Here is a 24,027-nt window from a genome sequence, read left to right as displayed (position 1 = left end):
CCTTATATTTTTTTCTGCCAGGCTGATATTACTCTAAAATGATGGTCCTTGGAAACAGAATTTGTAGAAAGATGTTACAGTATATATAGTCATAGAGAACTGAAAGTGTTTGCAGCTTGGTCCCTTCTGTTCTCACAAGTGAACTATGTTTAGCCACAAGGGCAGTCTGTTGAAGAAAAGTTGGATTAGCCCTTGCGAGATGATTTCCATTACTGAGAACACCCAAAGTGTGCAGCTTGCTGATGCAGTCATTGCATTGCCTTTGCAGAAAAGCAGCTCAGCGTTAGATACCTAGTGTAATGCCCAGACGTACAGGTGAATGAAAAGCTTGAACTCTCAGTGCTCAGAATCGTGATTGGTCTGTTGAAGGAGTGAAAGATACATTACTATCTCTATAGAAATTGTCTGGGGACAAATTGTCATGGGACTCCATTAAGAAAGACATGAGGGAAAGTGCAGGGAGAAGAAAACACACTTAAGAGGAGATGTGCAAGGGCTTGCCAAGGTTTGCTTTTGGTTTACAGGCCATCAACTTTGTTTGCATAGTAAAGTTGTCTGCTTTCTTTAAAAATATTGGACTTCCAGAGCTCCTTCCTGTGCATAAACTTTTATTTTAAATGTGGTAATCATTTGCTTAACTTTTCTGAGCTGTCTAGATTAGAGATGTCAGTGGTGTAATGAGTCCTGATAGTGTTTTTCTTTTTTAGTTAGATTGTAGGTCTGTTCGTTTAGAGAGCAAAGTTTGCTCAGATGTAGAAATATCTGGAGATGTTTCCAGCATGAATTTGTTGTGTCAATATATTTATTTTTGATCATTTTTCTGCTTTGTCACTGCTATCTGATTACATTAAAATTAAGTTGTCTTTTTTGGTTTACACATTCCTATACCACATGAAAGCATTACCTGACAGTGTTAATGTTTGACTTGGCATTTCTTTGGTGACTTTTTAGGTGCGGCTTGTTCAGAAGAAAGATACGGGACACGTGTATGCAATGAAAATACTCCGTAAAGCAGATATGCTTGAAAAAGAGCAGGTAAGGCACAGTTTGGGGTGGTACTTTCAGTTAGCCTCCTAAAGTCATTCTTTTTGTTTAGTTAAAAATATGCATTGTATTCATTTTCCTTAGCTTTTTTATGTGTTATATTATACATATATTATTGCCTTTTTTCTTATATAAAGAAGCAGTCACATACTTAAAAGCAGAAATAATGCCTGTAGGTTACATATTATATGGTAAAAGTTGAAAGCCAATTAGAGAAACAACTGCTAGTAGCATCTTCTGATTGGTTATGTTCTTGTCTTGAGAGCCTTTCCTTGAGGACATAGTTGGTGTGGCAACATGTTTTTCACCAAATGCTAAGAAACGGGAATTGTGCAAATACCCCAAAGGTTACGTCTAAGAATTTAGTCTAAACAGTGTTATAATGTACTGTATACTGTACACTCACCTTGCAGTTGTGTCTTCTGAGGAACTCACCATTATTTGAGAGACTACCAGTCCTCCATTTCTGAATGGACTTCTTTAATATAATGCAAATGGCAAAGCAATGCAAATTCTTCTTTAGTGATTAAGAATGCATTTTAATACCCAAACCAACTTTGCAAATAGAGCTGCAAAATGCATAAGTACTTAATGCAAAGTAAATAGTCTTAAAATATGCAGGGTATTTTAAAAAAGGGAATGTGGACTTTGTGTAAATCTAAGCTAGTTGGCTATTTAAGAGCAGATGGCTGTGGGTGTGACTGCAAATACCCTATGGAGGAGTGGATGTAGCAGCTGTGCTCAGGAGTAACAGCCCCCAGCTTTCGTCACACTTCTTGAGAGGAAGTGTGGTCATTGTCTTAGTGACACCTCAAGTTTTCAAGTTCACATGACCCAGAAGGGATAGACTCCAGAAATTTCAGCAGAGAATTTCAGACCCTGTTCTGTAAATCCTCAGGTGCTATAGGTTATACTAACCCCAGCCTTAATTCACAATACATAGTAGCCCTGTTTGTGTATGAATTTGCAGACACTGATAGAATTTGAATTGAGAAGGAAAATAAAAAGCTTCTATATTGGTTGGTCAATATAGTTACTTCATGATTTAATTTTATTCTTACAAGACACATTTTCTACAGTTTCAACCAAGACTAAGAACCTGTCAAAGTAATTAGTAGTCAGAATAAAATTATACAAAGAAGTACATATTATGACTTTCAGGGTTATTCCACCTAGTCCATGCCAGGTACCCAGTGTGGTGACAGAGGTTGATCCAAACATGTTGTATAAAAACCTTTTCTTAGAACATGCCCTCTCCAAAATTAGTGTTTTAAATTTCCAATGGAAATGTCTTTGCGTTTTAAATAATTTATGCATTAAACTGCACTAACTTAATTGCTTAGTACATCTTAGGTAATAGGTTTAGTTTCCCAGGTTTGATCTCGTAAGAGGCCTCTTAAGGTCGCTGGGCACAGACTATCTGCAGTGGCCATCTTGAAGATGCATGCAGCCAGTGTGTGCTAGGTGAAAACTAGAAGTAGACTGTGCAAATCCATCAGCATTTTTGGATATGACTAATGAGTTTTAGATTCAGTCCTCTTTTTTTTTTTTTGAAGATTATTAATTTTCATTTGGAAAGACAGATTTACAGAGAGAAGGAGAGACAGAAAGTTCTCTCCGCTGGTTCACTTTCCAAATGGCTGCAATGGCCAGAGCTGAGCCCATCTGAAGCCAGGAGCCAGGAGCTTCTTCTGGGTCTCCCACACAGATGCCGAGTCCAAGGCTTTGGGCCATCCTCTACTGCTTTCCCAGGTCACAAGCAGGGAGCTGAAAGGGAATTGGAGCAGCTGGTATACAAGAACCAGCACCCATATGGGATGCCTGTACTTGTAAGGGGAAGATTAGCCAATTGAGCTGTCATGATGTTTCTGAGCTTAACTTTTTAGTTATAGGTGCCTTATTCAGAGGAACAGTTGTGTTTTTTGTTTGCTTCTTTTGAATTGATTAGAAATTACAGCTACTTCAGGATGATTAATATCCACACAGTAGAAATTTTTACTACCTGGAGATACTTAAAGGATAACATACCAGCATTTAGCTGGTTTCTGATGTGTATCTTCCAGTGCAAAAAGAAAACCTTGCATTGTGATGCCAGTATACAGTTTTGATAGAACAAAAACTGACTTTTACTTTCTATATGCTTAGGTTGACAGCTAGCACTCTCATCTCATTAAATATTTGTGGAATGAGATAAATTCAGCTTAAATGCAGCTGACTTCAGTTCTAGATCCTGAGGTTGCTTCAGTCTCAGGAGCAGGGTGAGATGTGCTGGTGTTGTTAGTGGCCTTCTCACAAGGTGTCGTCGGCATTCTGTCCGCCACCGTGAGTTACAGCTGTGGTGGTAGTGTTTTCCCTCCTCTGTGGCTCCCTGCCTTAACAGGGGCCAGGGGAAACGGGCAGGTAAACCTGCCTGATAGCGATCGAGAGTTGGCCTTAACTACAGAGAACCAAGCAGCATGAGTTTTCTAAAAGCTTTGTTTCTGTATTAAGATCAGGTAAAAACAAACGCCTCCCTCGGCTTTGTAGTTTCATAGCACTGTGTTTTACCACCCTGTGGTATTTTTTTCCCACCTCCATACTATTAGTACTGATAACAATGAAGCTATTAAAAAATTCCTCAAAGAACAATCTTAGTAGAGACTGAAAACTCAAATCTAAACTGAAATGCGTCCTGACCCTGGAGTTAGCATGGAAGGATCTAGCTAGTTAGTTGAGACAGGAGAGAGGCTGGAGCATGTGTCCACGTGGGAGAAGGTAGAAGAGTGTGTGGTCTGGTGGAAGCGAGCAATCAGAACATTGTCTCAAACAAAACAACCCGGACTCAGTTTGCTAGCGGGGTTGTTGTTTTCTTAACCTTGGTACACATTTTACTTCAGATCATGCTGTAAAAACTCTAAGACCATGGAGTAATAAGAACTCTGAGACCAAAACTTCTATTCAAGGATTTGACTTGTTCTTACTGGATTTAGATCTAATAGAACCCAACTTTGGATCTTGTGACACTTCATGAAAGTGGAGGGCTAGAAATTGGCAATATTGCATTGCAGTTATATTTACTATTGTATATTTAAAGCAAATAAGGTAAATTTGACAGTGACACTTTATTTCAACAAAGTACTTTTACCAGTTCTTCTTGACCTCATGTTACTGGGACTCCTTAGCTACATGTACTTTGGTAAAAGTTGGAGGTGTCATTGATTGGAATCTGTTCACTTTCTTAAGTGTTCTTATGTTTCAATTCGGTAAGAACTGAGTGAGCACATACTGTATTCATGATAGTGCTGTGACTTCACGGTGTTCTGGAATTGTCCACCAGAGATAGCATTGTCACTGCAGATCTAAGGGAAGGACTTGTTTAGGAAGTCTTATCTGGGTGGCTTATGTTCTATTGTAAATTATTATTAGAACAAAAATGTATATCAAAGAGCGATGGTCTCAGCTAATCAGAGGTTGAGTGAGAGCACTATTACAGTTGCTGTTTGCATTACAGCCATTTATTTTGCCACTTTGGAAAGCCTTTCATCACTCAAGTTTGCATCACAGTACCTTAAAGTCATATGTCAATTTTGAGCTAGTAGGTTTACCTAAGTAGAAATTAGATCTTTTGCATCATCACAGTTAAATACTCAAAACAGTATTTAAGTTGTTTAAACAAGTATACAATCTACTAAAGCAGAGCAAGGCTTGTCATTAATCAAATGCATATACCTCCAGGTTGGCCACATTCGTGCGGAGCGTGACATTCTAGTGGAGGCAGACAGTTTGTGGGTTGTGAAAATGTTCTATAGTTTTCAGGATAAGCTAAACCTCTACCTAATCATGGAGTTCCTGCCTGGAGGTAATTACATGACGATGAAAGGTCATTTTTTTCCTTTTTGTTCTGTGGTTTCTCTTTCTCTCTTGCCTCAACAATTAACCCTCCTTTCTGCTTTTAATTGTGCTCACTAAGTTGCTTTCTATATCTTTTTTTAGGTCTGTAAGGAGGTCAGTAACCTGTCTTGTGCTGGGGTGCATTTCTGCAATCTTAGTGCCATGAAAGTAACTGTTTCATTCATTCTCATGATTTCAGATGGACATTTTTCTGTTTTCTTTTCAAAAATACAAAGGAATATACTAGGTAGCTCTGCTTGTTCTCTTATCAGTGAAAATTGTATATAAAAGTTATCCAAATGACAAAATTGAATGAGTAACATTGTTTGCTTCGATTTTTCATTTTCTTTTTCTATGACTTATACTCAGAAGGAGTGACTTTCTCCTTACCTTTGGTAAGGTTGGTAGTTAGTTTCAAGTTTCACTCCTGAGACTGCACATCTGTTCTAAGGAACTCTGTTTCTTAGTGAGCAGATGAACTGAAAGTAAACTCTTGGGGAAAATTTTTTTTTTTAATTTTCATTTTTGTTCTTAACAAAGCAGAAATATTTATGGCATAATATTTTGGTCTTTGGCAGCCCTTAGTTTAGATTTAGAGTCATCAGTAATTCACAAAGTCAGATAATAATCTGGTTGAATGAGGTTTTTTGTTTTTTGAACTTGAGAGTCAGAGAAAGATGGAGAGAAGTAGCTCTCATCTGCTGGCTCACTGCCTGAAGACCTATAGCAGTTGAAGCTGGCTGGACTGGACAGAGACTCTGCACTTGGAACTTAATCTAGATCTCCTATGTGGAGGCCAGAGCCCAGTGACCTGAGCTGTGGCCTCTCCCTCCCAGGGTCTGCATTAATACAGAGTTGAAGGCAGGAGGGAGACCTGGTGTTGAACCCAGGCACTCTGATGTGGGAGGTTGATGTCTTAATGCTCTGCTGAACACCCACTCCTAGAGAGAACTTTTAAAGTAATGCCAGTTCTTGACTAGGAGTAAGAACCAGCGTGGGCACCAGCCCCTTGCCTTATGTCTCCTCATTGTTTCCCTGCATTGACTTCTGTTGCTTCCTGTGGCTCCTGGACCCAGCCCTGTGCACTCAGTAGGGCTGGCCTGAGCTGGCTGATCTTTTGGACAAACTTTCACAGGTGAGGCCATTGGCTACTCTCCTGAGCCACGGAGCGAAGGCCACACAGCTTAGAGTTGGCCTGAGTGCACTGTCCCCTGGTGGGCTTCCATACTCAGTAATGGCCAGGGGAGATTAGGGAATTAGGATTTTCAAGTCTTAGGGTCAAAAAGAGCAGTTAATAAATGTTGCAGTTTTTGCTTGAGGGAAAAAAAAAATTCACTTTTGTCTAAGAATAAAAAAGTAAATTTATAAATGAAATTTAAAAGGAAACATGATTACTAAAATCAGAGGTTACTTTTTCTTTACCCTGTTTTCTAACAAGTGGCTTTTGTATGGGATCTAAACTGAATCTTTCCTATTTCACTTGACTTTCTGAAATTACTTATAAATGTTTGCTTTTGTGTAACTGTTGAATTAGGATCTGAATTGTTTTCTGCCACTTTATGTTATTGGTGTTAAGCAGAAATAAAGTTTGACTTTACTGAAAACTAAAGCAGTTACCCTTTAAATCTAAAATCCTGATAATTTTGTTTTGAAAGTTATATAAAAGCTGTTGGCACACATTTCACTGCTTGTAATAAACACTAGAGAGAAAATCTCTGATTTTGAGAGGTGTTCAATGTATACATTCTCTTTTAAAAAGATTTATTTTTATTTGAAAGATTTACAGAGTGAAGTAGAGACTCAGAGAGAAAGATCTTCTATCTACTGATTCAATAGTGGGAGCTGATTTGGAGCTTCCTCTGGGTCTCCCACATGGGCTGCAGGGTCCCAAGGTTAGGGCCTTTGCTTCTTTCCCAGGCCACAGGCAGGGAGCTTGATGGGAAGTGGAGTAGCTGGGACACTGGTGCCCTAATGGGCTGCTGGCGCTTATAGGTGGAGGATTAGCCGTCTGATGATTGCGCTGGGTCCCCTTGTATTCTTTTTATCACATATTCCAAAAGAGCAATATTTTTAGTTTGTTTTTAGTTTTATTTATTTATTTATTTTTTTGTTAGCTAGTTCTTTGCTACCTAAACCCCACTTTTTTGTATGTCTTAGTGTTTTATAAATAGAAGTTGGGAAGTTTGTTTTCAACCTTCCTAAGTGTTTGCATTATTATTTGCTATTTCAGCCTCTCTGTTAACCTTGGTAGTGTAACCAATGTGGAGGTGCCATTTGGATCTAGATGAAGAAAAGTTTGCAAATATTTTTGTGCAAAGTGAATCAGTACAGGTGTGTTTAGCTGCCATGTTGGCATGTAAGGATGACATATCTAAAGACTAATGCTTAACTCCTGTGTTTGTATGTTTGCATGCGTGCGTGTTTGTGTGTGTGGTGGCTTTGTATCTCATTTCCAGGAGACATGATGACTTTGCTAATGAAAAAAGACACTCTGACAGAAGAGGAGACGCAGTTTTATATAGCAGAAACAGTGCTGGCCATAGACTCCATTCACCAACTGGGATTCATCCACAGAGACATCAAACCAGACAACCTTCTCCTGGACAGCAAGGTACCCAGGCTGGGGGTGGGCAGCCTGACCACATGTGCTCACTGACCTGGCAGCTTCTGCTTTGGCAGACCTGCACAGGGTGTTATGGTGCAGGCGCAGTGATTGGCCTGATGTGCCTTCCCTTTCTCTGTTTTTCTTTTCTTTCTTTCTTTCTTTCTTTTTTTTTTTTTTTTGTCTATTCTATCATTTGATTGAACAATTAAAAGTAAAGGATGTTTTTGAAAATGAAAAACGAAGTTAGTTATTTTCTAATAAAACCAAAGGTAGTCATCTTCTAGCATAAAATTAACTAGAGTACTGATGCATTACTACCCAGAACCCCTCTGTTGGGTGACCTCATCAGTCAATGAAGAAACCAGCCAGAACCAGGAAGTAAGGCAGAGAGAATAGTGACAACAGAAACCTTTCACAGAGCTGAGGTCTCAAATCATAATACCCCGTGCTTGCTTGCTTGTTTGCTTGAAGTGCATGCTGTTGTTTCAGGATACACTTTTTTTCTTTTAAGATTTATTTATTTATTAGAATGGCAGCATTATAGAGAGGGCTGAGGCAGAAGATCTCCCATCTGCTATTTTTCTCCCTACATGTCCACAAAAGCCAGGGCTGGGCTAAGCCAAAATCAGGAGGCAGAAACTTCGTATAGTTTCCCATGTGGTGCTGGGACCCGAGTGCTTGGCCCACTTACATTGCTTTCCAGGGCACAGTAGCAGAGAATTGGATCATAGGTGGAGCAGCTGGGGATTGACCAGGTGCCCTTATGGGATGCCAGCACTGCAGGTAGCAGCTTAACTCACTGTGCCACAGTACCAACCCCTACCATCTGCTTTTAAAGAAGAGTCCTGCTCAGATGTTTAGTGTCCTGTTTATATTTATCTTTAGATATATAAGATTAATTCCTAGACTCACATAGTAAATTAGAAAGGAATCCCTGAGCTGCTAAGTAAATAGCTAGATTGCCCTTGGCATATCTTATTGCCTTTTGAGCTCCATCGTTCTTACAGAGTTGGCTTGGAAGAGCTCTAAATTTCTAGAATGTTATGGCCTGTTATGCAGAATTGTTGGCCAAATTTTTAAATAGAAAAGTAAATCTAATCCAGATTGTTTTTCTTTCTTGCTGTCTTTTGAAGACCTCATTGCTGTCTTTGGAAAATCTGAAGTGTTTTGTTTTTTCTTGAAACCATTATATGTTTCAAGAGGGTTGATGCAATTTTATCAACACTGAAAGATTACTATTTTTTATAATTTGATGCCTTTCTGTTTGTGTCAATATTTTACATGAAGTTAGCATCCTGAAAGTAAACTCTACTTTTAAAATGTTAATGCTGCTTTATTGTAGTGTGTGTCCCTTAGATAGTAACTCATTCTTTATGATTTTATGATCTTTGTTATGAATCTTACATTGTGTGATGTTAATAGATCAACTCCTACTTTAAAAAATGTTTTTGTGTACACACACGGATAAATACGCATATAATTTTCACATGAAGCAAGTATGGCACAATTAAAAATTGCTAGATCTATATGTGCTTACTGAACTTTATTTTTCTGTATTATTTGCAATACTCTAAAATAAAAGATAAATTAATGTTATAGAAAATATTTCCCAAGACCATTAAGTTCATCTATAAAAGATTTATTTATTTATTTGGATGAATTACACAGAGAAAGAGACACAAAGATCTGCCATTCTCTCATTTCCTCCCCAGATAGTTGCAGTGACCAGGACTAAGCTAGCTGAAGTCAGGAGCTCCTTCTAGGTCTCCCATGTGGCTGACAGGGTGCAAATACGTGGCCTGTCTTCTACTGTTTTTCCCAGGCCAGGGAGCTGGATTGGAAGCAGAGTAGTACCTGTAAATACATATTTTATTTAATTGGAAGACAGAGTTAAAGAGAAAGGCAGAGGCAGAGAGAGAAGTCTTCCATCTAATGATTCACCCCCGAAGTGGCCGCAGTGGCCTGGGACTGAGCCAGGCCGAAGCCAGGAGCTTTATCTGGGTCTCCCACGTCAGTACAAGGACCCAAGGACTTGGGCCATCTTATGCTTTCCCAGATACATTAATGAGGAGCTGGATAGGAAGTGGAGTGGAAAAGCTGGGACTTGAACTGGTTCCCGTATGGGATACTGGCACTGCAGGTGGTGGCTTAAGCCACTATACCATAGCACTGGCTCCCCATACATATTTTTAATAAATCACTGCCCCCACCTTGTGTGGTTTTTGGATTTAGATGCCCTGCTCCTGGTTTAGTTGTCCTCTGTAGTCTAAATTCAGATCCAGCAAACATACTGAAGGCCAAGGGTTGGAAACTCATAGCTGGTGACTCAGATTTGCCCTCTCTGATATGCCAGCTCAGACTTAGAGTAAAACATCTCACAGACTCATTTGCATGTTTAGTGACATAGATTGAAGTAGTGAAAAATGCAGAAGTGTGTTGAGTTCCTGCTGTGGCTTCAGAATAGTTGAAGAATTCTCTATAAGTCTAGACTTGAATAGCATTTACTTCAAGTACTGCTTTTTAAGATATTTCTTTTCTTAGGGTGTTTAGGCAAAGCGTATAATCCTGATAACTATAAATTAAACTGTTTTCCTGGCTGGTTTTGTGTTTTCAAATCAGAAGAAGATACTAAGTTAATAGGCTGAAAGCAGTTCTTGCTGGCTGTTTACTTGCTGTAGGTAAACATCCCCCCTACCACACATACACACACAACCCCAAACTTAGTAGGAGAAAGATAATGAACCTGACCGCTTGAGCAGGGCTCGCGTAGCCTCGTGCTCTGGGATGTGTGTACGTTGAAGTCTGAGCATGCCCTGAACGAAGGTGGTGGTGCTGAAGAATCACAGGTACCAGTCACTGGGGCCTTGACCTTTGCCACCCACAACTAACTGTGACCTTGAGCAGGCATTTCCCTGAATATCACAATTCCCTGTTCTACTTTTAATTTCATCTTCCAGTCTACAATCCCAAGAATATCTGCTGCTTTTTATTAAGGGCAAATTATGTGTCAGACATTACACTAGGAGCCAAAAAGATCTCACATGTTCTTTTTCTAGAAGATATTAGAGGGGGTTGGAGAAGAAAAATAATCCTGGCTTGGGGGCGGGGGAGTGGGAGGCCTGGGTTGATTGCTGCCTTTGGTTCTGCTGTTTTACCAGCAGCAAGGCATTTAATTTCTCGGTACGTGATGTGCAGTTTGAGAGTTCCAAATGAGCTAACACAAGTAATACCTTGCTCATGGTGCATGGCTCAAAGGAGGTATGAGTTGATTTCCTTGGTGACAATTCATAATGAGAGACTTATCAGTGCAATATGGTGTGAGAACATTTATTAAGAACTGTATTTGTTCATTTTGTCTTTGAAATAGTTTAGTCATTAGAATTTGTCTCTGTGAAATCAAGAGGAGAAAAATCTGCAGAAACAAACATTTGTTCATTTACTCGCCATTTAGGAACATGCATCGGGTGGGAATGTAGGCCCCTCTGTAGGAGTATGCTTTATCTCTGTTACTTGAGAGCAAAGGATTGAAAATGCAGGGAGGCATTCAGTATTAGGGGAATGGCTAGGTAAGTAATGGTGTACTCAGACAGTTGACTGTGGTGGACATTTTAAATGATAATATGGAATTCTATGTAGAAAAAGAAATATTTGAGTTTAGTAAGGAAGTAGTGAAATTATTTATAGATGTTGTGGAGGATTCAGCTGTTTTTCAAAGTTTACATTTAGATAAAAAAAGATGCATATGAAAACAAATAATTTTCTTGATTGTAGAATTTGGGATGATCTGTTAAAATTTTATTTGTGACATTATATATGTGCATGTGTGTGTGTGTTTGTTTCTTTTTTTCCTTGCTATGACATATTTTTACCTCTAATGAAATTTTTAAAAAGTAGCATGGCTCTACATATTTGATGAATACTGACTGGAAGGTTTGGAAGATAACATTCTGTTCCACATCCGGGAACGCTCACTCACCTTGCCGTTTTTTCCCCACAGGGCCATGTGAAACTCTCTGACTTTGGCCTTTGCACAGGACTGAAAAAAGCACACAGGACAGAATTTTATAGGAATCTGAACCACAGCCTCCCCAGTGATTTCAGTAAGTGTGAACAGTAGTATTGGCTTGTTCCCCCTTAAGTGAGCCTGAAGAGCTGTTTTCTTGATGACTGTGTTATGTAGGACAGCTAGGGAAGTCTCACAACAGGAGTCCTCAGGGAATGAAAATACCTCCCAAGGTATGCTTGTGAGTTGTATTGTCTGGTGAGGCAGGGTAAGTGTCACCAGATGTGCTATGGCAAATGTTGAAAAGAGCCTTTTTCACGGCACTCCTGGGATGATTTACTAGATGTGAATGTAGGGGAAGCAAGTAGAAGCAGTGAAGGAAAAAGGGAAAGGGCTACAACTGTCTCTGCCCCATGTGTCCCCACTGCTCCTCCTTGTCTCATTCCCATCTTCCTTCCTTTACAGAGACAGAGAGATCTCTTAACTGCTGGTTCCTTCCCCAGATGCTCACTACAGCTGAGCTGGGCCAGGCTGAAGCAGTGAGCTGGGAACTCAGTCCACGTGGGTGCAGGGTCCCAAGGCCTGGGGCCATCCTTGACTGCTTTCCCAGGCCACAAGCAGGGAGCCCGATGGCTGTCGGGATCCCAGGAGTGTGCAAGGAGAGGACTTTAGCTGCTAGGCCACCACGCCAGACCTTGGAATATTATTTTTAAAATAGCTCCTTCCACTCACCCACTTTCGGATCATTGAAAATCATGTACTGAAGTTAAGAGTTCATCCCAGGAAAGTTAACAGCAAGGAGCTGTTCTTAGAAATTGGGTGATGCTTTTGAGAAATTGTGAATGCTTTAGGTTCACTTCAGGATCTTTGCTTCCAGTTGAGATGTAATTGCAAGTAAGGCTTGTGTCCTCTTAGGCCATTTGGCCAACATGGAAGTGGCATATGCAGCCATCACTGTGGATTCTTATAGTTAATGCTTTAGAATCTCAGATTGGTCTTGGCACTAGGAAATGTGTCATCTAGAGTTTTTAAAGTATGGATAAAAGAGCGAGACTTGAGAATTTCAGTATGACTTAAACCAGAGCCTGAAAGAGCAGTAAACATTCCTGTCTGAACTTGGTTAGAGCTTGCTTTCTGTGCTCGCAGCGTTCCAGAATATGAATTCCAAGAGGAAAGCAGAAACCTGGAAAAGAAATAGACGTCAGCTGGTAAGTAGTGTCTGTAGACTTTGAAATGCCACAGACCAAGTGTGAATATGTTTTTTTTTAAAGCACTGAAATTTACATTTGATAAATACTTGCTTATAGCCATTGCTTTTTAGATTAAATAGAATACCGTGTTTATGTTGGAAACACCAAACGGGTCCATCACCGTAGGTTGTTTTGGTTATGACGCTTCCAAAGCGTGACAGGTCTGACCTTTCAGGTTGGTAATAGTATTTTTTTTTTTCCTGTTTCACGTGTATTCCCAGTGTTTTGTGGTGGTAAAAGGGTGGTATGGGTAGTATTTAAGCTGCAGGGCTCACAGAGAAACTGTATCCAAGTTCTACTTGTAACTTTCAGGCAATACTTCTCAAATCCTAAGAAATGTGATGCACATCAAGAAGGCTAGATTTCATCTGCCCCACTCCTTCGTTATGATGGAAGAGAGTATTTGCTAATAAAAATTGGAGAAAAATATAAGGAAAATATTTATTACTTATTACTTATTTATAAAATAAGTAAACCTTATAAAAATTTGGATGGATATATATACCGAATTATGTCCCACAAATTTAAAAATAAGTAAGCGTATGTATTTAAAATTATTGTGTTAGTGTGTTGGAAGTTACTTAAAAGGTACAAATTCGCCAGTAAGCTACTACTGTCTAGGTAAGCACTTATCCATAACAATAGTTGCTGACTTTCTACAGACCTGAGGTATAATGTACATGTTTTAAGTCAGAAGATGTATTGTCTAGAAATGTCATTTCTGCTTATCTGCATGGGCAGATAATTTGACAGGTTTGCCAAATGTTGTATTTTATTTTATTTATTTATTTATTTATTTATTTTTAAAGTTTTATTTATTTTTTATTGGAAAGTCAGATATACAGAGAGGAGGAGAGACAGAGAGGAAAATCTTCCGTCCAATGATTCACTCCCCAAGCGGCCTCAATGGCTGGAGCTGAGCCAATCTGAAGCCAGGAGCCAGGAACTTCCTCCAGGTCTCCCACACGGGTGCAAGGTCCCAAGGCTTTGGGCCGTCCTCGACTGCTTTCCCAGGCCACAAGCAGGGAGCTGGATGGGAAGTGGGGCTGCCGGGATTAGAACTGGCACCCATATGGGATCCCAGCGCGTTCAAGGTGAGGACTTTAGCCGCTAGGCCACATTGCTGGGCCCTAAATGTTGTATTTTAGCCAGGCGTCTTAATAAAATACTGATTTATAATTCTCTGTCAGTATCTTTAATAACCTACATAGGTCACTGGTAAGTCTGTGTTAGTCATTTATAAATATGGAAGCCTGTGGAATTACTTAAGTAAGACTTTTTTTTTAGTAGATTTTTTTTTTTTAATTGGAAAGGCAGATTTTACAGAGAAGGAGAGAGAGAGAGAGAAGGATCTTCCATCCATTGGTTCACTCCCCAAATGCCGACAACGGTCAGAGCCAAGAGCCAGAAGTTTCTTCTGGGTCTCCCACATAGGTGCAGGGTCCCAAGGCTTTGGGCTGTTCTCCACTGCTTTCCCAGGCCGCAAGCAGAGAGCTGGATGGGAAGCATGGCTGCCGGGATTAGAACCAGCACCCATATGGGATCCTGGCGTGTTCAAAGTGAGGACTTTAGCCACTAGGCTACAGCACCGGGCCCTGGATCAGTAGTTCTTAACTGAGGCTATACATCTGAGTCATGGGGGAACAGAGATTTTTGTTCAGGTGGTCTAGGGTATGATATGAAGAGCTGAGTATTCAAAGACTTGGGGTGCTTGGGGTGATTGCTCTGTGCAATGGGTGTTCGGGTCCTCTGCTGAATAGACTGTCGTGATAGCCCCTACAATGTTGGGATGCTGTTTTGGAAGCTAATGAAAGGTAAGATAGCTCTGTGATACTTTTTTGTTTTTGAAAGCAATCCCAGGTTTAATCTGGGGTTGCTCTGCTGCCACTGACTTTAGGAGTACCCCAGATTGTCTTCCTCCTTTGAGGCAAGCTTTGTGCTCTTTGTCATGTACCAAAGAGGCCAGACTTATTAGGAACCACTCCTGTGTCTTCATAATGAAGGAAATTTCACAATTCCATATTTGGAATTAAGTAACATACTTTAGAAAGTATTTGAGAATCTGAGTAAACTTGGAAATCCTGATGCTGTAACTAAGGTTCTTGATTTTTTTTGTCCTAGCCACAATAGAAATGGGGAAATGTATATTATTTTCTTTTCATAACTTGAGTAAAACCATTTTTAAGTCTTCAGAATGCAATTTCCATGTTACGTTTTTCCTTTTATAAGTCATCACATTTAGCAGGTATCCAGTAGAAGCATGGTGCTAGTTAATGTTTACCATAAACACCGTCCTTGGCTAAGCCTGGTGTATTACTTTATTGTATTACAGGAAAAAAGTGGGGACTTCAGGTTTTACTCCTTGGCTATTTGCTGTAAAGTTTTAACTTAAGAGGTCCCAGTAACCCTCTGCCTCAGTAACAGATTAGGTAATAAGTATGCAACTACTTGAAATCATCAGACCACAAATAGGAAGAGATGGTGTAGTTACAGACGTCTGTTCCTTATTTTCTCTTTTTTTTTTTTTCAAAGATATATTTGTTTTATTTTGGAAGGTAGAGTTACAGAGAAAGAGAGAGACAGAGATCTTTCATCAGCTGTTTCACTCTCAGATGGCTACAATGGCCAGAACTGGGTTGTGTGAAGCCAGGAACCAGGAGCTTCTTCCCAGTCTCCCATGTGGGTGCAGGGAACCCAAGGATTTGGGCAAGGATTTGCTTTCCCAGACACATTAGTAGGGAGCTGGATTGGAAGTGGAGCTGCTGGGACTCCAACTAGTGCCTAAATGAGAGGCTGGTGCAATAGGTGGAAGCTTAACTCACAATGCCATGGTGTAAGACCCAAGTTACTTTATCTTTGGGGTAGAGTTTATAAAAGAGTATAGGAAATTAAGTTGCCTTTTTCCTGTAAAACACTTCCAATTAAACTGTAAGGCTAGAACATCCTGTAGTTGGAATGATGATTGACACCCGACAGAACTTGTCTGAATTGCAACTCTAAGTGATGCTGTCCGTACTCACACCACAGAAGCAGGGTGCAGATTTATGAGCAGCAGTTGGCGGTGCTCCAGTAGGAAGCGGGCTGTCCACGAGTGGAAGGGCCCCACTGCTCCCACACTGCGGTGTGGCGGTGCAGTGCGGGGAGCTCCTGCAGCAGGACTCCGTTGCCAAGGGATTGCATCACTCTGCGCGCAGATTTGAGCCTCGTCTTGGCTGTGCTTTATAAATCCAAGAGGTTTTGTCTTAAACACTTAACTATCTTGAAGAAATTATTTTCCTGCAACAAAAGATTTCAGGTTTTGTAATAGAAATATTTGAACAAATGAGATTTACTTAGTGTTCTTTGCTGGAATAAATCTAATCTCTGCATTAAAGGATATCTGTAGTCTTGTGTGAATGATAATAATGAAACTAGCTATGCCTTTTGAGAGGTCCAATCCATGTTAGACTTGAAAGTTAAAATACCTGCTAGCATTTTTGTTATTAAATATTTGTATTTTTTTTTTAAAAAGCTATGATTATCTATGTGGAAAAATTGGATCCCTACCCTACAGTATATAGAAAAAGCAATTTTGGGTGGAAAACAAAATTTTACAAATGTCAGAAGGGTTATATTTTTATGATGTTTGAGTAAGGAAAGGATTTATTAAATAAGATACAAGTACAAATAATGAAACAAAAACCTGATTTGTCTTTCTACTTTAATGGAAAAACAGCCTTTTCTGTATCAAAGACATAAGGAAATAGACAATCCATATGGCCCAGCTCCTGTGGGATTGCATGCCAGAGCTCACATGAATACCCTTCAGTGTGGCAGTTCCACCTTCCCGATATGCGCTGGAGACCTCCCTGCACGTGTGTACCAGGAGACTTGCAGATGAATGCCAGTTGCCTCTCCATAATAGCACCGGAAAATCCCAGTTTCCATGCGCAGGAGATGGTTACATTCTGGCAGAGAACATAGAAGTGACAGGAATGGAGCTGCAGCTACCTGTGACGACATGGATGAGTTCTAGAAGCAGAATGTTGAGAGGAAACAGATGGTGCATAGAATGATGGTGCTTTACCGAGTCCAAACACAAAGCTGGTTACAATTTCCATTAAAGATCCTTGTGGCAAATTTAAATCGACTTTTTAAAGGAGCAGAATGATGCCAATGAAAGCCTGCCTAGTCACAGGGAGAAGAGGTGGGGCCGCAGGGTGGCAGGTGCACGTGTGGTCTTCACTTGAGGCTTGGCTCTCCAGTGAATTTGTTGGCACACCTTTGCACTGCTGTGTGTCATAGTTGATAATTCAGCTTGTATGTATGTGATAGATCTGTCTTGATATGTGACACATATTACTTCACTTAAAAAGCTGCAGTAAAAACAGTAAGCCTCAGACTGGGAGAAGGTATTTGTAACATGTAAAATTTCAAAGGATCAGTGTCCTGTATTCACAAAAACTTCCTGTGAATCAGTCAGAAAAAAACACAACTGAAAAAACTTAGGGGCAAAGGACCTGAAAAGGCCAAGATAGCTCGCATGAGAACATGTGCACGGCCTTATTAGAAATAAGGGAAGTACACATTCAAGCAGCTGGATCCCTTTTCATGTTCATCACATTGGTGACAGCATTAAAATTGGACGGATCTAAGTGTTGGTACAGTGTGGAGTACCACCAGGAGCGCATCCCTGTCTGCCTGATCTGAGTGAGGACACTCTGGAGTACAGCTGGGGAGATGCTTATGACCCAGGAGGCAGCAACGCTGCTGCAGTGCAGGCTCCAGCACGTGCCCAGCACATCTCTGGCATAGCATCAAGGAGTTATTACAGGAATGCTGGCTCAGGAGCCAGGATGCAGTGGTGGTGCTGCAGTGCAGGCTCCAGCACGTGCCCAGCACATCTCTGGCATAGCATCAAGGAGTTATTACAGGAATGCTGGCTCAGGAATCGACAGTGATGTTGAAAACAACATCAGTAGACAAGAACAAATGTGATTTATATAATGAAATAGTGCGCAGCCAAAAAAAAAAAAATAAGTAGGTCCACATGAATAAATCTTAAAACCTTATTGATGAGTGTAAGAAGCCAGTAGCATTGAAGGATGCTGAGAGGATGAAGCCCTCTGTTTACATTAATCTGTAAAATATGCAATGTTATATATGGTCATGTTTGTACAAGAACAATGTAGCAACTTTAGGATAGTTATGGCAGTTGAAAGGGCTGAAGGAGGTAACATGGGTCAGATTCTTCAGCATCTTGGTGGCTTTGCTTCTTTTTAAGGAATCAATGATCTGAAACAAGTATGGGAGATTATTAACCTCCTTACTACAAGTATTGGATATAAGGTGTGTTGTCTGTGGTTTTCTCTTTGTGCTTATACTAATTTTTAATAAATATTTTTACAAGACTACACAGTTGTAATGTTTATTTGTAAAGCCATAATATTCAAAGCACCTAGTTAGAATTTTTGTGTGATCAGCCCCCAGGTGTTGAGTGGGTTGGAAGGCTTTGACTGAACTTCCTCATGGTATTTTGCAGTCTAATATATTCAAGAAAAAGAATTTAGAACGTGTTCTTCTAACAGTTGTTTGTAGGCATGACCAAGTTTGGTATATAAACCTTCGGCCTACAGAATATGGCTAGATTTTTAAAGTACAGCTTCCCCTTATGATCGTCTTAAGCAGTATATACATAGTAGAAAAAGAGATTATTTGGAGCAAGATCTGCCTCTTAACTGATTCTGAGCCCTTGAGCAAAAGCCTTTATGGTTGTTGTATTCTTTTATCTGCAAAGTTGTGTTATAAGGTTCTTCTTGTAGAAGTGTAGAACCTGGTATTTGCTGGATGTTCAGTGAATCATAGATATCGTTAACAGTGAATTATGAGCTGTAGATGTGTTTAGAACATGTCTCCCACCTCATAACAAAATTCTGTTGTTTATTTTGGACAGTGATCTAACAAATGAAGCTTTCCATTAGGCTGCTGGGAAGTTCTGTGTATTTAGCTTGGGGCTCGCTGCAGGCGGGTTTTGTAGCTTTCAGTCACAAGAACAGAACTCTGGGCACTTTCCTGCCTGGTTTGGCCTCCCTGATGTATGATACGTGTTTCAGGCCTTCTCCACAGTAGGCACTCCTGACTACATTGCTCCCGAGGTGTTCATGCAGACCGGGTACAACAAGCTCTGTGATTGGTGGTCGCTTGGGGTGATCATGTATGAGATGCTCATCGGTAAGTTGCATGCTTTCCGAGGACTTTTTCTGTGCTTCCAGATAGGATTGCTACACTGACACTGGACTCTGTGTCAGTCGGGGCTGGTCTGCACACTCGTCCTCTGTCTTTCACAGTTGAGTTTTCCTGGGGAGCTGGCTCTTCCAGTCACACATGTCCCACACTGTCTTGAGGCTCACTGACATCCTGCAGTCGCTTTGCTGATCGTTTTACAATTTTCTTTCTTCTGTGTTTTCATCGTCTCCATGTGGCAGCTCTCTAGTTACCAGCCTGTAGTAACCAGCCATCCTGTACAGAGAGCTTTAACTGGGCACTGCCTCACTCTTCTAACTCACCTATCTCTGGCTCTCAAAGCCGTCATTGCATGGAAACCCCTGGCCTCTGTCTCTCATTTGGATGGTATGTCTCTCCTATTTGGGGGGGCATATCTATGGAGGTAGCCATCTACTGTTGAGCACTGGAGCAGAGAGTGTATTCCGAGCCCCATGGATGCCTGGGTGTGAAGTCTGCCTGGCTGTGTCATCTTTGACAGGTACTGGACTGATGACTGTGTAGACACATCTGCTGTGTGGAGGGCAATGGGGTAATAGGGTACGTGTTTATCCTCTTCCCTGTGGTTTTCAAAAAGAGGCGCAGTAGTTGCTTTTAAAAGCTTACACTTGTTTCTTGTTCAGCTTGCTTGGTGCTTTACCACTTTGAGGATATTCCTAGGATGGAGTCCTTTATTATTGATGTTTTGGAGGGTGGAACATGGTGGTCACCACGTCTGCATTCCTGCTGAGGTCCACCTTTCTTCCCCAGCTCCAGCTGTCAGCTGGCTTCCCAGTGCTGCCAAAGGCACCTAGGAACTTGGGGAAAATGGAAAATGGACTTAGATGGTTTCTGGGATGAGTGGAAATCCTGTCCATGGCATTGAAGAATGGACATAGAGAGGTATCCAGTATTCATTGAAGTCATAGAAATCATACTGGGAGTAATGTCACTCAAATGGAAAGTTCTAGGCGTAAGATCTCCGAGGTTCCTTTTTCATTACAGGCTACCCACCTTTCTGTTCTGAGACCCCTCAAGAGACATATAAGAAGGTGATGAACTGGAAAGAAACCTTAACTTTTCCTCCAGAAGTTCCCATCTCTGAGAAAGCCAAGGACCTAATTCTGAGGTACCCGAGAGCATTGCGATCACCCACCCAGGCATTTTTAGTGTTAAATTTTATCTCGCGTTTGTGCCCCTTACTTTCTCCTATTCCTCTTCTTGAGAAAGAGAAAAAGGTGATTCCTTTCCACTTTCTGAAGAGAGTGCGTAAGGTTTGCTGAAAGGCCTCTGTCTCTTCCAGATTCTGCTGTGAATGGGAACATAGAATTGGAGCTCCAGGAGTTGAGGAAATCAAATGTAACTCTTTTTTTGAAGGCGTTGACTGGGAACATATCAGGTATACTCATGTAAAAACTGGGTTATTTCAGAAACTCTGTAGTTTGCTTCATTCCAGTTTGGAAGGAGCATCATTGGCAACCCAAATAAGGGAAGATTAGCTTCGTAGGAATGGCAGGTCTTTTTCCAGACTCTCAATAGTGGTGAAGATTTGGCGTCAAGCTCCCTGTTGCCATATCCTATGAGATAGATTGAATTCAGTGGTTCTATACAAAGTGAGGTGACCTTTGGGTCCTGTAGTGAAGGGAACGTCTCAGAAGCATGTTGCCCCTTCTTTTACTGAGAACTCAGCCAACTTGCCAGTACTGAGAACAAGCCCTGCCCACGGTGTAAAAACTACCACATGGAGACAAAGGGCAGTGGGGTGGGAGGGGGCAGGAGCAGTTGTTACAGTGCTATGCATGGCCGTTAGCCCCAGACCTCCTTCGTCGCACTTGCTGATTGCTAACCAGAAGGTGAAGAAGTTACTGATTTTACCACTGTGTTCTGACTTTCTGACTTGTGATTTTTACTTGTCCCTCTCCTGGCCATCCCACCAAAGGCTAACTCCAGGAGGGGAAGAGCAGAACCTGACACTGGGAGCCACCAAGAGGTTCTGTGTCCCTTTTTCACACAGTTAGACAGGGCAGGCTCTCCATGGAGAGAGCATGCATAACTCTGAGTTGTACTTTCCCATTATTGCTGTTTCTACGTGGGAATGATTGATTGACATGTATTGTGATTTACTTGCTTGGAGATAGTCAGGTAGCTTGATTGGTCCTTCCAGGCTTTTCAGAGAAAAGAGACCTTGCCTGCCAGTGAGTAGTCAGCCCCCATCGGAGCTGGGATCTTTTTGGAGGAAAGGCTTGATTCGTTTGACCCGTACGATACTAACCTTCATAATCTTGGCGTCTGTTCTTGGCAGAGAGAGACCTGCTGCAATCTCTATTGAAATCAAAAGCATTGATGATACCTCAAATTTCGACGAGTTTCCAGAATCTGATATTCTTAAACCAACAGGTAATACCACCACTGCCTTATAAGCGCATTAGTCGCCCCTCAGTTTGAGGGAGATGTTTACATATCAGGGCAGAGGATATGGAAGGGAAGTTCAATTCTGCAGACTCTGTTATGTTTTTCAGTGTTCACGCTGGCTAGCAGTGAGAGCTTGTTGAACTGAATATCAGCTCCATGTGTAGACTGTTCAGCTGAGCCTGGAAATCTGAGCGCTCCTTTTCTTTTCTTGTTTATTTAACTAAAGATTAGGTAGCACAAAGTAACAGAAATGAAAAGATAAAAACTTCAAAGATTTGTGAGCAAGTTTGAGATTCAAAGGACATAGATAAGCAAATATAGACAAGTCACAGAGAGAGGAGAATCACCTTTCCCAGTAGACTGTGGTGTGTCCTTCACCGTGTCCTGTCTTCGGTACTGAGTAGAATGAAGTGCTGAATCAACTCTCACATCTATTTCTTCCCCAGTGGCCACAAGTAACCACCCTGAGAGTGACTATAAGAACAAAGACTGGGTCTTTATCAATTATACCTACAAGCGCTTTGAGGGCCTCACCGCAAGGGGAGCAATCCCGTCCTACATGAAAGCAGCGAAGTAGTGCTGTGGTCACGGAGTCCTGGCCGGCCCAGAGCTCTGGGTGCACGTCGTGGTTTTCCTCTCCTGGTCTGGAAAAAGCTCCTGGGAAGTTTCTGAAACCCATCAGTATATTGTAGTAAAGTCTCCTGAAATGTGATACAAGTGGATCTTCTCCCGGATGCATCTGAAAACAAAGACAAAACATTTCTACGCCATCAGCCATAAGCAGCTGCTCTGCTTCACAGAAGCCTCATGAGCCAATCTGTTCAGGTGTTTAGAAGAATTTTCCTGAGTTTTCCTAAGTTCATCAGAATGAAGGGGAAACAGGCCATCATCCAGCATGATTGAGAGAATAACGTATTCTCACCAAATATCAGCCAATCCTGTGATGTCGTAATGATGCTATTTGCCAAGCCCACCAAGTATTTCTTCTCTGTCTAGCTAAAAGTCCCACAGTCCTAAGGAAATGCAGCAATAATACACATCTCCACAGCCAGCGCTCTGGCTGAAGGTGATCCGCCGTCCTGAGGGCTGGTGATGGTGGCTTCTCCCTGAACCTCGGCCTAGGGCCAGTGGCTTTTTCTGGCCTCCATTCATGGTGCACTTTATTCATGGTACTAGGATAAAGACCTTGAACCCAGTTGTAGCTCCCGTCCATCCAGAATACTCATACTGCCTTTCTGGATGTCAGCAGGGGTGCACAGCTTGAGCTGCTGTTGCTCTTACGAGGACCATCCAGCCATCAGGCATTGCCAAGGAGCCCGGATCATAGGGGAGCTCTCATTTTCTCTTTTCTCTTCATGATCCTATTGGAAAATCCCTAAGACAGGTGTTGCCGTGGACCAGCTCTATGTGCACACGCTCCCCTCAGGAACCCAGGGTATTCCTGGGCACACAGGAGGGAGAGCCCAGGTGAAGCAGGTGCTCCTGCTCCCATGATGTCTTCAGAACCTCTCTGGATGTGGTGGGGGAACAGCCCATGGCGGGTCCTACAGAGTCCCTCCTACAGCCCAGGCAGTCCTCTGTCTTCCTGTTGGGTGTTTCTCTCCCAACAGGAATCAGCCATTTTGCCTTGGAATCATGATGACAAAGTTTTCCTTTGCAGATGCCTTCCTGGGGGTGGGGAGGTAGTCCTCCCCCCTCCAGGGCTACCCGCAACCTGGGTCGAGCAGACTTCTCCGTTGTGTTCTCAGGCGAGACCCTCTGACCTTCCTACCAAGTGCCTTCTCTTTCACAGCTGCCACCACCTTTAGAGGACTCTAGCTGTGTCAGAAAAATGTGGAGGCTCCATGTTAATGCATTTTTACTTAAAAAGGTTTGATAATTTGTTGAAGCATCATTTGCACCTCTGTGGTAAGTTTGCCTGTCACACAGCATCCTGGTCAAGTTACAACCGGACAACTGCTTTCTGTCCATCTTGAGGTTGTGAAAAGTAGCTTTGAAAGGAAAGTGTGTCCTAGCTTAGCCACTCAGAAGAGAACAGTGGGATAGCCAGAGTCACAGCTGTAAGAGAAATTGCTTTAGGTTTTAATGTCTTAGAGGAAAAGAAAAGAATGTTAGTGAAGTCAGCTCTGGATGAAGGTGTTTGCCCCTTAGTCTTTCATGCATAGTCTGTTGGCAAAAAGGAAGTAAGTGCGATTCCTCTGTCACTTCTTTATTACCAAGTATTTGGGTCTTGACCCCTGTGTGTTTTTGTAACAGTGTGTGGTAAGCACGAAAAAGAGAAGTAGTGACAAGAGTGTAGTAGAGTCTGTGTGTGTGGAGTGGCAGAGGATGATTTGTTTTGGGAAATACCCACATTTTAAACTTTGAAACTTATGAATAAATGGTGTGAAAACACAAGTGGAGCTCTGTGATTATTTTCAGTAGATGTGGCTCGGAATCCACAGAGGCGGCATGCTGGTGGCTTTTCTTCACCTTTTTGTCCCCCGGCCACTGTGCAAACTGCTTCTGGATCTCACAGAGGCTTTCCTCAGAGAAGGGGCTGAGATGTGGAACAGTATGCTACATGTCGGAAATAACCCTGCCCTGGGGTACCTGGAGGCCTG

General features: G+C 41.6%; 1 protein-coding gene across 3 annotated transcripts in view; it reads left to right on the top strand.

Annotated features, from left to right (window-relative positions):
• Positions 1–23,821, top strand: part of STK38 (serine/threonine kinase 38) — a 45,279-nt gene extending 21,458 nt beyond the window's left edge. For all 3 annotated transcript variants that reach the window (XM_040983267.1, XM_040983266.1, XM_040983265.1), the window contains exons 5-14: positions 952–1,035; positions 4,759–4,882; positions 7,371–7,525; positions 11,517–11,619; positions 12,669–12,730; positions 18,865–18,982; positions 20,018–20,141; positions 20,316–20,411; positions 21,315–21,409; positions 21,871–23,821. In XM_040983267.1, coding sequence (XP_040839201.1) covers positions 952–1,035; positions 4,759–4,882; positions 7,371–7,525; positions 11,517–11,619; positions 12,669–12,730; positions 18,865–18,982; positions 20,018–20,141; positions 20,316–20,411; positions 21,315–21,409; positions 21,871–22,001 — 1,092 coding nt within the window. In that variant the 3' untranslated portion in view covers positions 22,002–23,821. The remainder of the gene's footprint in view (positions 1–951; positions 1,036–4,758; positions 4,883–7,370; positions 7,526–11,516; positions 11,620–12,668; positions 12,731–18,864; positions 18,983–20,017; positions 20,142–20,315; positions 20,412–21,314; positions 21,410–21,870) is intronic.
• The last annotated feature ends 206 nt before the right edge of the window (positions 23,822–24,027 follow it).

Source organism: Ochotona curzoniae, unplaced genomic scaffold (assembly GCF_017591425.1).
Source record: "Ochotona curzoniae isolate NIBS_2020 unplaced genomic scaffold, NIBS_Ocur_1.0 contig_3819, whole genome shotgun sequence".
Lineage (NCBI taxonomy): Eukaryota > Metazoa > Chordata > Mammalia > Lagomorpha > Ochotonidae > Ochotona > Ochotona curzoniae.
The sequence above is the reverse complement of the archived record's forward strand: the minus strand, read 5'-3'. Positions and strand labels throughout refer to the sequence as shown.